Raw genomic sequence first — 13,839 nt, 5'->3', positions numbered from 1 at the left:
GAGAGGGGAAAAATTTAAAAGGGACTTCAGTGGTAACTTTTTCATACAGAAGGTGGTGCGTATATAGAATGAGCGGCCAGAGGAAATGGTGGAGGCTGGTAAGATTACACCATTTAAAAGGTATCTGGATGGTTTAAAATCTGACTGAAGATTTGTAGCTCGGGTATCCGTTGTTGTGGTTCTGCTCGTCGAGCTGGAAGTTTTTGCTGCAAACATTTCATTCCCTGGCTAGGGAACATCATCAGTGCTGTTGGAGCCTCGTGTGAAGCGCTGCTTTGATGTTTCTTCCGGTATTTATATTGGTTTGTTCTTGCCGCTTCCGGGTGTCAGTTTCAGCTGCAGTGATTTGTATGTGGGGTCCAGGTCGATGTGTCTGTTGATGGATGTTCTTGCCGTTTCCGGGTGTCAGAGAATTCACCACAAAGGTACACAGGAAACCAACACACACAGACCAAGTCTTAAACTATGAAAGTAACCACCCCAACACACACAAACGAAGCTGCATCAGGACACTATTCAAAAGGGCCACAACACACTGCAGTACACCAGAACTGCGAAAAGAGGAAGAGGAACATCTATACAAGGTATTCGCCAAAAACGGATACCCACGCAACTTTATCACCAGATGCCTAAGAGATAGACCGAGGAACGAGGACATGCCACAACCAAAAGGACTAGCCACTCTACCATACGTCAGGAGCGTCTCAGAACTGACAGCCAGACTACTGCGACCCTTAGGACTCATAACAGCACACAAGCCAACATCCACGCTCAGACAACAACTCACTAGAACAAAGGACCCAATACCCAGCATGAGCCAAACTAACGTAGTTTACAAAATACCATGCAAGGACTGCACAAAACACTATATAGGACAAACAGGAAGACAGCTAACAATCTGCATCCATGAACATCAGCTAGCCACAAAACGACACGACCAGCTATCCCTAGTAGCCGTACACTCAGACAACCAGCAACATGAATTTGACTGGGAAAACACCACTATCATAGGACAAGCCAGACAGAGAACAGCCAGAGAATTCCTAGAAGCATGGCATTCATCCACAAACTCCATCAACAGACACATTGCCCTGGACACCATATACAAACCACTACAGCTGAAGCTGACACCCGGAAACGGCAAGAACATCCATCAACAGACACATCGACCTGGACCCCACATACAAATCACTGCAGCTGAAACTGACACCCGGAAGCGGCAAGAACAAACCAATATAAATACCGGAAGAAACATCAAAGCAGCGCTTCACACGAGGCTCCAACAGCACTGATGATGTTCCCTAGGCAGGGAACGAAACGTTTGCAGCAAAAACTTCCAGCTCGGCGAGTAGAACCACAACAGTATCTGGATGGGTATATGAATAGGAAGGGTTTGGAGGGATATGAGTCAAGTGCTGGCAAATGAGACTAGATTAATTTAACATATCTGATCAGCATGGAAGGGTTGGTCCGCAGGGTCTATTTCCATGCTGTACATCTCTATGACTCCATGATAGTGAAGGAACGATGATATACTTCTAAGTTGGGATAGTGACTGACCTGGAGGGGAACTTGAAAGTAGTGGTGTTCCCATCTACCTGCTGCCCTTGTCCTTCTAGATGGGAGTGGTCAAGGGTTTGGAAGATGTTGTCTGAGGATCTTAGGTGAACTTGTGCAGTGCATCTTGTAGATTTTACACACTGCTACTACTGAGTGTCAGTGGTGGAAAAGTCATTGTTGTACCTGGGAACAAGGCTTAGCAGCGGTTACCTGTTTATTTTGATATTCTCAAACCTACTTGTGGCAGAAAGAGACCACTGGGAAATTTTAACTCTAGCTAATGAGGAGTCCTCAGTAACAAGTGTGAACATTCTTATGTCAGTAACACCATGAACGAGGGAAAGTGTAGCAGAGGGTGAGAGAAAGGGGTCTGAGTTTTATAAAGAGGACACACTTCATCAGTTACGATACCCCTCTCTCTCGATGAGTAGAGAAATGTAGACATAGATAACAGATGCAATAGTAGGCCATTCAGCCCTTCCAACCTGCTCCACCATTCAATAGCAGATCATCCATCCCAGTACCCTGCTCCTGCTTTCTCCCCATACCCTTTGATTGCTTTAGCCCTAAGACCGATATTTCTTTAAACGTTCAGTGTTTTGTCCTCCACCATGTCCTGTGCCAACACCAAAAGTTAACACCATTCCAATAGGCTTTCTGGCTGGTCATTGATATTGGCACAAATCATGTCATCAAATAGGCAGCAGGGGGAGCTCTGCTCTGCCATCTACTGCTGGGGTCCTGCAGCCACGTGTATCTTCCTGTTTGCACTCATAAAGGTAACCGCCACACACAACATTGTGGGTCAGTGTCAGGCAGTGACAGGGGGATCTCCCAGGCTACAGTACGGACTTTCTATGATCACTGACACCCATTGCAGGAGGGCTGAAGAGCTCATTGACACAGGAAGCTATCACTGTGTTATGGCAACTTTGCTTGCCTTATCCAGACACCAATGTTGCTTTACAAGTTTATACAAATAACCACAGGAGTGTAGAAAATGGGAGCAGGAGTGGGCCATTCAGAACTTAAGCCATTCAATATGATCAAGGCCGATCATTCACCTCCCCAGCCTTTCTCCTTATACTCTTTTAAACTGAAGAAGTATACCTGACACCTACTTGAAAACATTCAATGTTTTGGCCTCAAATGCTTTGTCCCTTTTTTTTAACCTGAGATGGAAGGTCTTCCCTGATTGTAAATGACAGTAGGTGAATACAAGATCGGCTGGGCATTGTCACAATGCAGTCATCTTTGGAAATATGGCCCTCTCTGACCTTTGAATGTCTTGTGGATCATCCAACACAGGCCTGCTGTCATTGATAGTGGTATCCCGACTGGAGCTGCCTAAACAGTGGCAGAGTCGAGACACAATGAAGGACGTGCCTTAGCCAGAGTTATCAGCTACAGGACCCTATGATAGTAAAACACAGATCAACAACAGGAATGGTGTACTGCCTATGACATGAGGACCTGCAACCACACTCAGCTGTCCACTTGCCCTGCCTACAACATGCACTCCATTTCAGTTGCAATTTGAGAAAATAACGTTCCTCCTGCAACAAGTAGTGCCTGTGCGGAATGCACCCCATTTGAGTACTAGAGGCAGATTCAATGAAGAAATTCAAGAAGGCATTTAGATGTTTGCTAGAAATGACATGTAGGGTTATGGGGCATGGATGAAAGAATGGTGCTCATTCATGATGCTAATGTGGAGAGCTGGCGCTGACGTAATGGGCTGACTGGCTTTCATAGAATCTGTACAGTTTGGAAGCAGGCCACTCAAACTATCAAGTCCAAACTGACCCTCCAAACAGTATCCCACTCAGACCCACACCCTACCCTGTAACCCTGCATTTCCCATGGCAAACCCACCTAGGCTGCACATCTCTGGATTCTATGGGGTAATTTGACATGGCCAATCCACCTAACCTGCATATTGTTGGACTATGGGAGGACACCCATGCAGACGTGGGGTGGGTTAATACAACAGAATGAATACAACACAAGCTGCATATTTTTTCTAAATCCCACGTTAAACAAATACAACAATATAGGAGCAGGCCATTCAGCACACTATATCTGTGCTGACTATGATGCCATTCTTAAGTAATCTCATCTGCCTACACATGATCCATATTTCTCTATTCCCTGCCTGTTCCTGTGTCTCTGTCTAAATGCCTGTTAAATGTTGCTAATGCATCTGCTTTGACCATCTACCCGGCACTCCATTCCAAGCACCTACCATCCTCTGTAAGAAACACCTTCCTCGTACATCTCCCTTAAACGTTCCCTCTCTCACCCTAAACCTATGCCCGTAGTATTTGGCATTTGTACCCTGGGAAAAGGACTCAGATGACTAACCCTTTCCATGCCTCTCAGAATTTGATATATTTCAATCAGGTCACCCCAATGCCTTCACATCTTCATGAGTCACAATAGTCCTAATGTGGTTTAAGTAAAGTCTTATATGGCTGCAGCATGAATTGCCAACCTTTGTACTTTGTGCCCTGACTGATGAGTATGTTACATTTTTACATGAGTTCCCTAACACTGTACTTCCCCTTACTGTGCTTTTGTTTCATGCAGCAGGAGCCAGTAACATGTGAGAAGCTCAGGTAAGTATAGAGATAGAATGAGAACAAGAACAAGGAGGTGATATTGGAATTATACAAGACACTTGTTCCACCTCAGCTGGAGAACTGTGTCTAGCTGTGGGCACCACATTGTCAGAAAGAATCAAATGCATTGGAGAGAGTGCAGAAGTGATTGACTAGACTGGTTCCAGGTGGAAAGGACAGATTAACCAAGTTGGGAATGTTCTGTCTGGAGGGAAGATGGCTGAGAGGAGATCTGATTGAGGTTTTCAAAATCATGAGCAGACAGATTTGAAGCTGTTTCTGCGTCTCAAAGAAATAAAGGCAAGAGGACATAGAGTTAAAGCGATGTGCGAATGAAGCAGAGGTTCTACTATAAACAACTCATGGTATTGGCTGGTCTTCCTCTAATGACCTGTTCCTTGTTCCACTGCAGGGCTTGCATCTCTGGACCTCCTTCTTGAACAAAACCTTATCCCCTTCCTTCAGTTTCCATCCCTTCATCACCGATGCTCAGTAGAAGCAGTTTATACCCTCTACAAGGTGCAGTAACTCAGCAGGATCTTTAGACTGCACCTTCCACAGCACCCACTGCAAGTTCCCCTCCAAGCCACTCACCACCCTGACTTGGAAATATATCGCTGTTTCTCCTGTGTCGCTGGGACAAAATCCTGGAATTCCCTCCTTCAGTCAACCCACAGCATGTGCAGCAGTCCAAGAAGGCAGCTCACCCCCACCTTCGCAAGGGACAACTAGGGATGGGCAATAAATTCTGGGCCCAGTCAACAACACCCACATCCCAAATGTGAACATATAAATAAAAACTTCCGTCTTTCTTTCAGAGTTATGCAAATAAAAGGATTGGCCCTTAAATTCGGTTGAATTTAAATTGATTTCCAAAATGAATAAGCACATGATGAAATATGTCATTTTAAAAAAATTATTTTCAGTGTGTAAGGATCATTAACAAGCCTGATGTTAATTGTTCATCTCTAATTACCCTGGAGAGGGTGGAGGGGAACTGCCTCTTGAGGTATACCCACCAGGGGACCCCAGGTTATGTATCTACGTGCACAACAGTATCATATTGCAAGTAATTCTTGCCTGAGGAATAGTTTTCATTTTACTTTTAAATGTAAATAGGATCCTCCAGGAACATAATAAATTATTCTATTCCATAGTGATAACTGAAAGATATTAAACTGAAATACTTGATTGACATTTCTATTTTGGCATCAATATGCACTAGTATCTTTCATTCGCCCTTAAAATATTCAACACATATTAACTTTGAATGAGTATTAAACAAATGTTGTGATTGTCTGTGTTGTCTGACACTGTACAAATCATAACTTTTAGTTGGTGTGTCAAAAACATAATGACCTCAAACCTGACACCAGCGTGTAACTTTACTGGACACACAACGATTTTTATATTCATTCACAGGACTGGGCATCATTGGGTTAGAGCAGCATTTATTATTCAGCCCTGATTGGCCTTAAAAAGAGAGAGTGGGATGCTGCATTCTTGAACTACTTCAGTTTACATGGCGATGGACTTATGGTAATGTTATTGGATTAGTAGCTGCTTGGGTTAGTGCTCTGTAGATTGTGTTCCCATACAGCTGTTGGAAAAGCTATGTTCATGTAACTAAATAAGAATCCGAAATAAAAATCACATCTTCATACAGGTCGTTAAACTAGATTAAAACTCATTTGGTTTATTGATGTCCTTTGAGAAGGTAATTTGCTGTCGTCCCCCTATTTAGCCGACAGTTACCCCCAGATACACAGCAATGTCACTTTTACATTCACTGCATAATAATTCAGCTTATAAAACTACCGAAGCTCAGGTAAGTATAGATATAGAATGAGAAGAAGAACAAGGAGGTGATGTTGGAATTGTACAAGACACTTGTTCCACCTCAGCTGGAGAACTGTGTCTAGCTGTGGGCACCACATTGTCAGAAAGAATCAAATGCATTGGAGAGAGTGCAGAAGTGATTGACTAGACTGGTTCCAGGTGGAAAGGACAGATTAACCAAGTTGGGAATGTTCTGTCTGGAGGGAAGATGGCTGAGAGGAGATCTGATTGAGGTTTTCAAAATCATGAGCAGACAGATTTGAAGCTGTTTCTGCGTCTCAAAGAAATAAAGGCAAGAGGACATAGAGTTAAAGCGATGTTTGAACAAAGCAGAGGTGATATGAGAAAATCTTTTTTTTCACACAGAGAATCGCTTGCACTGTCTGGAAATGTGGTCCAGGCAGATTCAACCAAGTCATTCAAGGGGTCATTGGATGGTTATTTGGATAGACATGGTGTGCAGGAATTTGGGGAAAAGGCAATAGATTGGCACTAGATTATAGAGCGAGGCTGGATAATAGAGGCTAGTACAGTCATAATGGATAGAATGGCCTCCATCTGCACCATTATATTTCTGTGAGAATTTGACAGACCAACTGTCGTTTGCACAGGTGCTAGAAATGGTAATAGCAACCATTGCCAGTTATCTCTGTTCATTAGCATTCGGAGTCTGGTGTGAACAATGGGAGTGCTGTCAGAGGAATAGGAGGAGGCCATTCAGCCCCTCAAGCCTATCTTGCCTTTCAGTGGGATCGTGGCTGATCTGTGGCCTAACTTCATATACCTGCCTTTGGTCCATATCCCTTAATGACTTTGCTTAACATAGAAAAATCTATTTCAGGTTTAAAATTAATAAGTGATCCAGCATCCACATGCCAGTGTGGAACAGAGTTCCAAACATGCTAAATTGCCCGTAGTGTTAAGTGAAGGGGTAAGCGGAGGGGAATGGGTCTGGTTGGGTTGCACTTCGGCGGGTCGGTGTGGACTTGGGCCGAAGGGCCAGTTTCCACACTGTAAGTAATCTAATCTAATCTAATCCCTTGTGTGTAGAAGTGTTTTCTAACATCTCTCCTGAACAGACTGGCCCTAACTCTCAAACTATGTCCCTTGTAATGGAATCCCTAAACAGTTTATCTTTCTGTACCTTGTCTTTTCCTGGTAAAATCTTGAAGATTTCAATCAGATCATCCCTTAACCTTCTAAATTCTAGAGAAAACAGTCCTAACTTGTATAATCTCTCCTCATAGCTTAACCTGTGAAGCCAAGGTATCATTCTTGTAAACCTATATTGTACCTGATAAGGTCAATAAGTCCTTCCTAAGGTATGGTGCCCTGAACTATGCTCAGTATTCCAACTGGGGTCTAACCAGGGTTTTGTATAACTGCAGCACAACTTCTGCATCCTGTACTCCAGTCCTCTGAATAGCTTTCATGTCTTTCCATTAGCTTTCTTGATTATTTTCTGCATCTGTTGTAGTATTTTATAGATCTATACACCTGAACCCCCAGTCTCTTTAGACAGCCCCTATATTCAATTACATTCTCTACAGTGTAGAAACAGGCCCTTTGTCCCAACAAGTCTACACTGACCCTCCGAAGAGCAACCCAGCCAGACCCATTCCCCTACATTTACCCCTTCACTTAACACTATGGGCAATTTAGCATGGCCAATTCATCTAACCTGCACATCTTTGGAATGTGGGAGGAAACCAGAGCACCCGAGGAAACCCACGCAGACTCAGGGAGAACGTGCAAACTCCACACAGACAGTTGCCTGAGGCGGGAATTGAACCCTGGTTTCTGGCGCTGTGAGGCAGCGGTGCTATCCACTGGGCCACCATGCCGCCCATTTAACTTCGTACAATCTAAAAAGTACCCTGGTCTATCCTTTCTCAGTCCTGAACAAGTTTCTAGGAGTCAAGTGTGTGGTGCTGGAAAAGCACAGCAGGTCAGGCAGCATCTGAAGAGCAGAAGAATCGTGGTTTTGGGCTTAAGCCCTTCACTAGGAATTCCTGGTTTCAGGTCAAGCATGGAGCAGAAAGCAGCCCCCAGCATCCATCTGCCCTCAGCTCATGAATCAGAGCTCCTTCATGTTAAACACCACAGCTGAAAGAAACAGTGAGTGTAACAAAATATAAACCGGGTGAGGAACATTACAGACTGCCACACTCAGTCATAAATGAATGGCATAATTACCAGAATAATCCTGCATCTAGTAGTGAGAAAATTCACAGGAGAAATAAAAGCTATTTGATGTTAACATTAGATTTGCTTAGACAGACATTAATGTAAAGAAGCAAGAAATTTTTCCTGTAGCTTTTTCATTTCATTCCCACAATAGATTTTGTATTTGATATAAAGATTTTACACTAGATTATAAAGATTCTACATTGGATTGTAATGATTTTACATTCGATATAAACAGAAAGTAGGTTTTGCCTTGGTTTCTGAAAAGTATGAACTCAATAAGATACTTGTCAAAATAACATTGAATGAATATTATCAAAGGTTAATACCTACTGTTGCCATGTTACTGCACTGACCACTGTCCCTGCTGTCCTCATGAACCTGTGCAACAGAATGGAAAATGAGAAGCTTCATTTAGTAAATAGCATGTTTCAAACCCTTGACCAATTATTGAACCCCTGCAGTGTGAAAGCAGGCCATTTGGCCCATCAAGTCCACACCGATCTGCCGAAGAGCAGCCCACCCTCTTTAACCCTGCACTTTCGATGGCCAATCCACCCATCTTTGGACTGTGGGAGGAAACCCACACAGACACAGGGAGAATGTGCAAACTTCACTCACACAGTCACCGAAGACTGGAATCAAACCCGGTGTCCCTGGTGCTGTGAGGCAGCAGTGCTAACCACTGAGCTACTGTGATACATTGCGAATGGATCACAGTGGCCTCATTTACAGTATGTTGGAGCATGTGTAGCCTCAGGAGGAAAAGAACAGTCATACTTTAAAACACAAAATTATTCCATAAAGGTGGAGCTGCCTCCAATTGAAGGCCACAAAGTCTAACTGTTCAGTGAATGGACACTTGGATAAGGTTGGATTGTTGCTTGACGAGGTGAGGGAACATTAAAGGAGTTTGGAAATTCAGACTACAGTTTGGCAGCACAATGCATGGGCTCTGACAGCTTTGCTTCCAAGAAGCACTGCTTCCAATATTTACTGAGTATTTAGAAGAGATCAGTGTTCTGTTGTAAACCAACATAAAACTCACACTGAAGCCTGTCAGGTTCCAAGAGCTGGATATCTACAATATATTGTATGTGAAAAATACCGCTGGAACTGGGGAATGTACAATGTTCTCCACAGAGTTAAAATCACACGCCAGGTTACAGTCCAACAGGATTATTTGGAAGCACTAGCTTTTGGAATGCTGCTGATTAACTGGACTAGGTTTATCATTTCAGTTGCAGGACACTGTAATCTTTTGCTATAAATTCTGGTCCTGCTTCACAACTACCTGATGAAGGAGCAGCACTCTGAAAGCTAGTGCTTCCAAATAAACCTGTTGGACTATAACCTGGTGTTGTGTGATTTTTAACTTTATCCACTCCAGTCCAACACCGGCATCTCCAAATCATGATCTCCATAAAAACACATTAAACGGTAAAAATGTGATAATGAATGAGTGTTCTGCTGTTTTGCCTTTTGCCCTAAGGTATCAACATATAAAACAGTAACATAATCAATATTATTTAGAATCATAGAATAGAATTACAGAAACATAGAATCCCTATAGTGTGGAAAGGAACCATTCGGCCTATTGAGTTTGCGCTGACCCTCTGAAAAAACATCTCACCCAGATTCAGCTCCCCCCACCCAATCTCCATAACCTCGCATTTACCTAGCCTGCATATCCCCAGACACTATGGATACTAAGCATGGCCAATTCACCCATCTTTGGATTGTGGGAGGAAACCGGAGCACCCCCCCGCGAAACACACGCAGAGACAGGGAGAACGAACAAACTCCACACGGCACTTCATGAGAGGAGGAGAGATGGAAAAGGTTACTGAGCTAGGAGGAGATTGAAAACAGCTCAGTGAAGGCATCCTTGAGTAGACAGGCAATGTAAAACATCTGAAGCTGGAGAGTGCTTTCGCAAGGTGGGCTGTTAAATGAATGTAATTCCAGTGTGTGAGACTGTGAATGTTTGAGGCTCAGCTGCACTGATGGGGCATAGGGAGAGGGACACGAAGGAGCTTATAGTTTTGAAGAACTTGCCTTCCAAAAATTAAATGTCCCAGGATTATGTGATATTTCTGCCTATCCCACTTGAGTTTAACACTTTGTCTTCTGATAGATTAGGTCCAGTTAAACCCATCCTGGGATTCAACAGAGGTTGCAAGTTGCTCCAATTAAAATTGGTTTTAGCTTTCAGCCCCTAGGGTTTGAAAATGCCGACCGGCTGGGCATCAAATCCTATCTATGGATGTCTGATAATTACACAAAGGGTAAGATCATTATCGCAAACTCTAAGACCTTAAACCTAGGAAAAATGACCAGGAACCAATGCACGTTACTCAGCATGACCTGCTTAATGTCACCAATGTAATCAGCAAATGTAACTGTGCGCCAGACATGAGCACTGCAAGTTAATAAAGTTATCAGCAACTTCAGTGTTTTTGTACATCCATGTTCCCTCCAGGCAGCAACGTCAGTGTCAATGGCATGATCTATGGACTGCACCAGCTATCAAACAAGGGCTGCACATTACCAGGTTCATTCTACTAATTACAGACCCACTAATATGATGAACGATTTGGACTTTCTCTGTAACAGCTGGGTCTGTCAGTAAAAGATAACAAAGTCAGACAGGTTAACTTGAGCTGTTCTGAAAGCCAGTGGAAGTTCAATTGATACAAGAGACATTAACCAGACGGCGATCTACATGTTTCCCTTCAACCGTGGCTGAATGATGAGGACAAGTCATTATAGATTATAGATTTCTCTGTGAAGTCTCCTTTGGTAATGTTCGCAATGTCATACAAAGTTTGGATTTAATAACTATTGTCAGCTCATCCTAGTAATTCAAATTGCAGAATTCAAATTACCTCTTATTTAGGTTTTGAACAACTGAATTATTGCCTTATTTACAATTTATTGATAAGTTCAATTGTTAATGCAAATAAATGGCATTCTGATGTCAACCGTTGGTAAATGATATGATGTTCTATTTAAATTAGGACATTGAGTTTTATTTTGAAAGTTGTTTATTCTGAGGCTGAAGCTGTCACTGGTAAGGCCTGTATTGATTGCCTGTCAGAAGGTGGTGATGGACCATACTGACGGCCCCATTTTGGGTGGGTCAGGCCACATTAGAGGGCAGTTAAGAGTTAACCAGATTGATGAAGGGCTGGAATCACAGATAGGCCAAACCAAATTTAAAAATCTCAAACCTTCACAGTGGCATTGCGCAGTCGTGTTTCAAGCAGCCATGGTAATTAAACACCAGATGGAACGTTTTAGGAGTCCGAGTGCCACGATCTACGGCAAGCCGTGTGGCCGAGCCAAGTGACAATTCTAACACCCAGAGTATTGAGCGCCATCTTTTATGCTTTTCATAAATGGAATGGTGATTCTCAAGTTGCCAATTGACAGGGGTTATTGATTCGAAGAGAGAGTCAAAATCCAAAAACGTGACGCTTCATCGGGGCTTACGTCTGAAACGTCACCTGCTCCTCGGATGCTGCCTGACCAGCTGTGTTTTCCAGCACCACACAGTTTTGACTCTGACTCTCCAGAATCTGCAGTCCTCACTTTCTCCCAGGGGTTATTGATTGTTAAACACCATGTCAATACCCCAACTCACCTTATTAATGTTCAGCCTCCCATCTTATCAAATTCACCAGACAAAATCAACCTTGGCTTCAAGCCTCCCAAAAAACTCAATGTGGCCTTCAGCAGAAAGTTCTGCTTGTAGTTGCTAATGCTAAATCATTAGAAAGAAATGAACACTCATGGTTGCTGCTGACTACCAGAAACCAGACAACCAGTTCATACATAAGCAACAAGGCTCCTCTACTGTTAACCCAGCTCTTTTAAAAATGAAAAACCATGGCAGTTCTGATTTTTTATAACTTTAACTTATACAGTGGTTACAATCCAGATGTGGTCAGTAATGGACATAAATGCACTGTCATAGTTAACCTTCATTTCAACTTCAGGTATAATTATATCAGATTGTTCAGGGTTATTGGGGAGGTTCATTCATGGGAACACATTCTGGGAAGTATAGGGCATCATAGGAACAGAAGTAGGCCATTCAGCCCCTCAAGCCTGTTCCATCATTCCATGAGGTGATGGATGATCTGCAGCCTAATTCCATAGACTAGCCTTTGGCCCATATCTCCTAAAATCTTTGCTTAGCAAAAGTGTATTGATCTTAGATTTAGACTTAACAAGTGATCAAGCATCTACTGCCATTGGTGGAAGAGAGTTCCAAACCTGTCCCAATTTCTGTGTGTAGAAGTACTTCCTAACAGCCCTCCTGAATGGTGTGGCTCTAATGCTCAGACCCTGCTCCCTAGTTCTAGAATCCCCAATCAGTGGAAATAGCTTATCTTTCTCTACCCTGTCTTTTCCTGTTAATATCTTAGAGACTTCAATCAGAGAATTCGAGAGAAAGCAGGCCTAACTAGTGTAATTTTGCTTCATAACTTAATCCCAAATTCCAGAGATCACTGTTGAAAATCTATGTTGTACTCCTTCCAAAGCCAATCTCCATTGCTTTGAATTCATTGGCATAGAATATCTTGGGAATAATGTTCAACCTACTTGGCATGTGCTCCCAGAATTCTGAAAGTCAGCCACATATTTCACTGAACTTTGGACTCCCAGAAAATTATCCACAAGCAACCACACCTTGGTCATTTTACACTTTCAAGGATTTCATTTTCTGCTTGCACATTCATGTCCCTCTCTGTGTGACATTAAGTTTGTTAAAATTAAGTCCTCCACCTAACTGTAGATAATGGCAATCGGAAAATCTTCAAATTGGCACCTCATCCACCAGTTTCAACATTCCTTGCTGCTCCCACTAACGCTCATTAGCAGCAGAGTCATAGAGGCATAAAGTCATAGAGATATACAGTACAGAAACAGACCCTTTGGTCCAACGCATCCATGCCGACCAGATATCCTAAATTAATCTATTCCTATTTGCCAGCATTTGGCCCATATCCCTCTAAACCCTTCCTTTTCAAATACCCATCCAGATGCCTTTTATATATTGTAATTACATCCAGCACCGCCACTTCCTCTGGCAGCGCATTCCTTACACGCGCCACCCTCTGTGTGAAAACATTGCCCCTTAGGTTCCTGATGAAGGACTTTTGGCTGAAATGTTGATTTTCCTGCTCCTCGGATGCTGCCTGACCGGCTGTGCTTTTCCAGCATCAGTCTCTCGACTCTGATCTCCAGCATCTGCAGTCCTCACTTTCCCCTTTTAAATCTTTCCCCTCTCACCTTAAACCTATGCCCTCTTGTTTTGGACCCCCTTCAACCCAAAGTAGGGAAAATACCTTGTCTATTCACCCTATCCGTGCCCCCCATGACTTTATAAGTCTCTATCAGGTCACTCTTCAGCCTCCAGGGAAAACCACCCCAGCCTATTCAGCTTCTCCCTACAGTTCAAATCCTCTAACCCTGGCAACATTCTTATAAATCTTTTCTGAACCCTTTCAAGTTTCACAACATCCTTCCTAGACAGGGAGACCAGAACTGGACACAGTACAGAGGAACCTCAATTATCCAGCATTTGATTATCTGAATATTGAATTATCCAGCAATTTCACAA

General features: G+C 43.0%; 1 protein-coding gene across 1 annotated transcript in view; it reads right to left on the bottom strand.

Annotated features, from left to right (window-relative positions):
• The window catches only part of hpse2 (heparanase 2), a 305,633-nt gene that overhangs the window by 115,476 nt on the left and 176,318 nt on the right, over nt 1-13,839 (bottom strand). The window contains exon 6 of the mRNA XM_060842506.1: nt 8,541-8,588. Within this exon, the coding sequence (XP_060698489.1) occupies nt 8,541-8,588 (48 nt within the window). The remainder of the gene's footprint in view (nt 1-8,540; nt 8,589-13,839) is intronic.

The sequence above is a fragment of the Hemiscyllium ocellatum genome, chromosome 22, assembly GCF_020745735.1.
Source record: "Hemiscyllium ocellatum isolate sHemOce1 chromosome 22, sHemOce1.pat.X.cur, whole genome shotgun sequence".
Taxonomy (NCBI): domain Eukaryota; kingdom Metazoa; phylum Chordata; class Chondrichthyes; order Orectolobiformes; family Hemiscylliidae; genus Hemiscyllium; species Hemiscyllium ocellatum.
The sequence above is the reverse complement of the archived record's forward strand: the minus strand, read 5'-3'. Positions and strand labels throughout refer to the sequence as shown.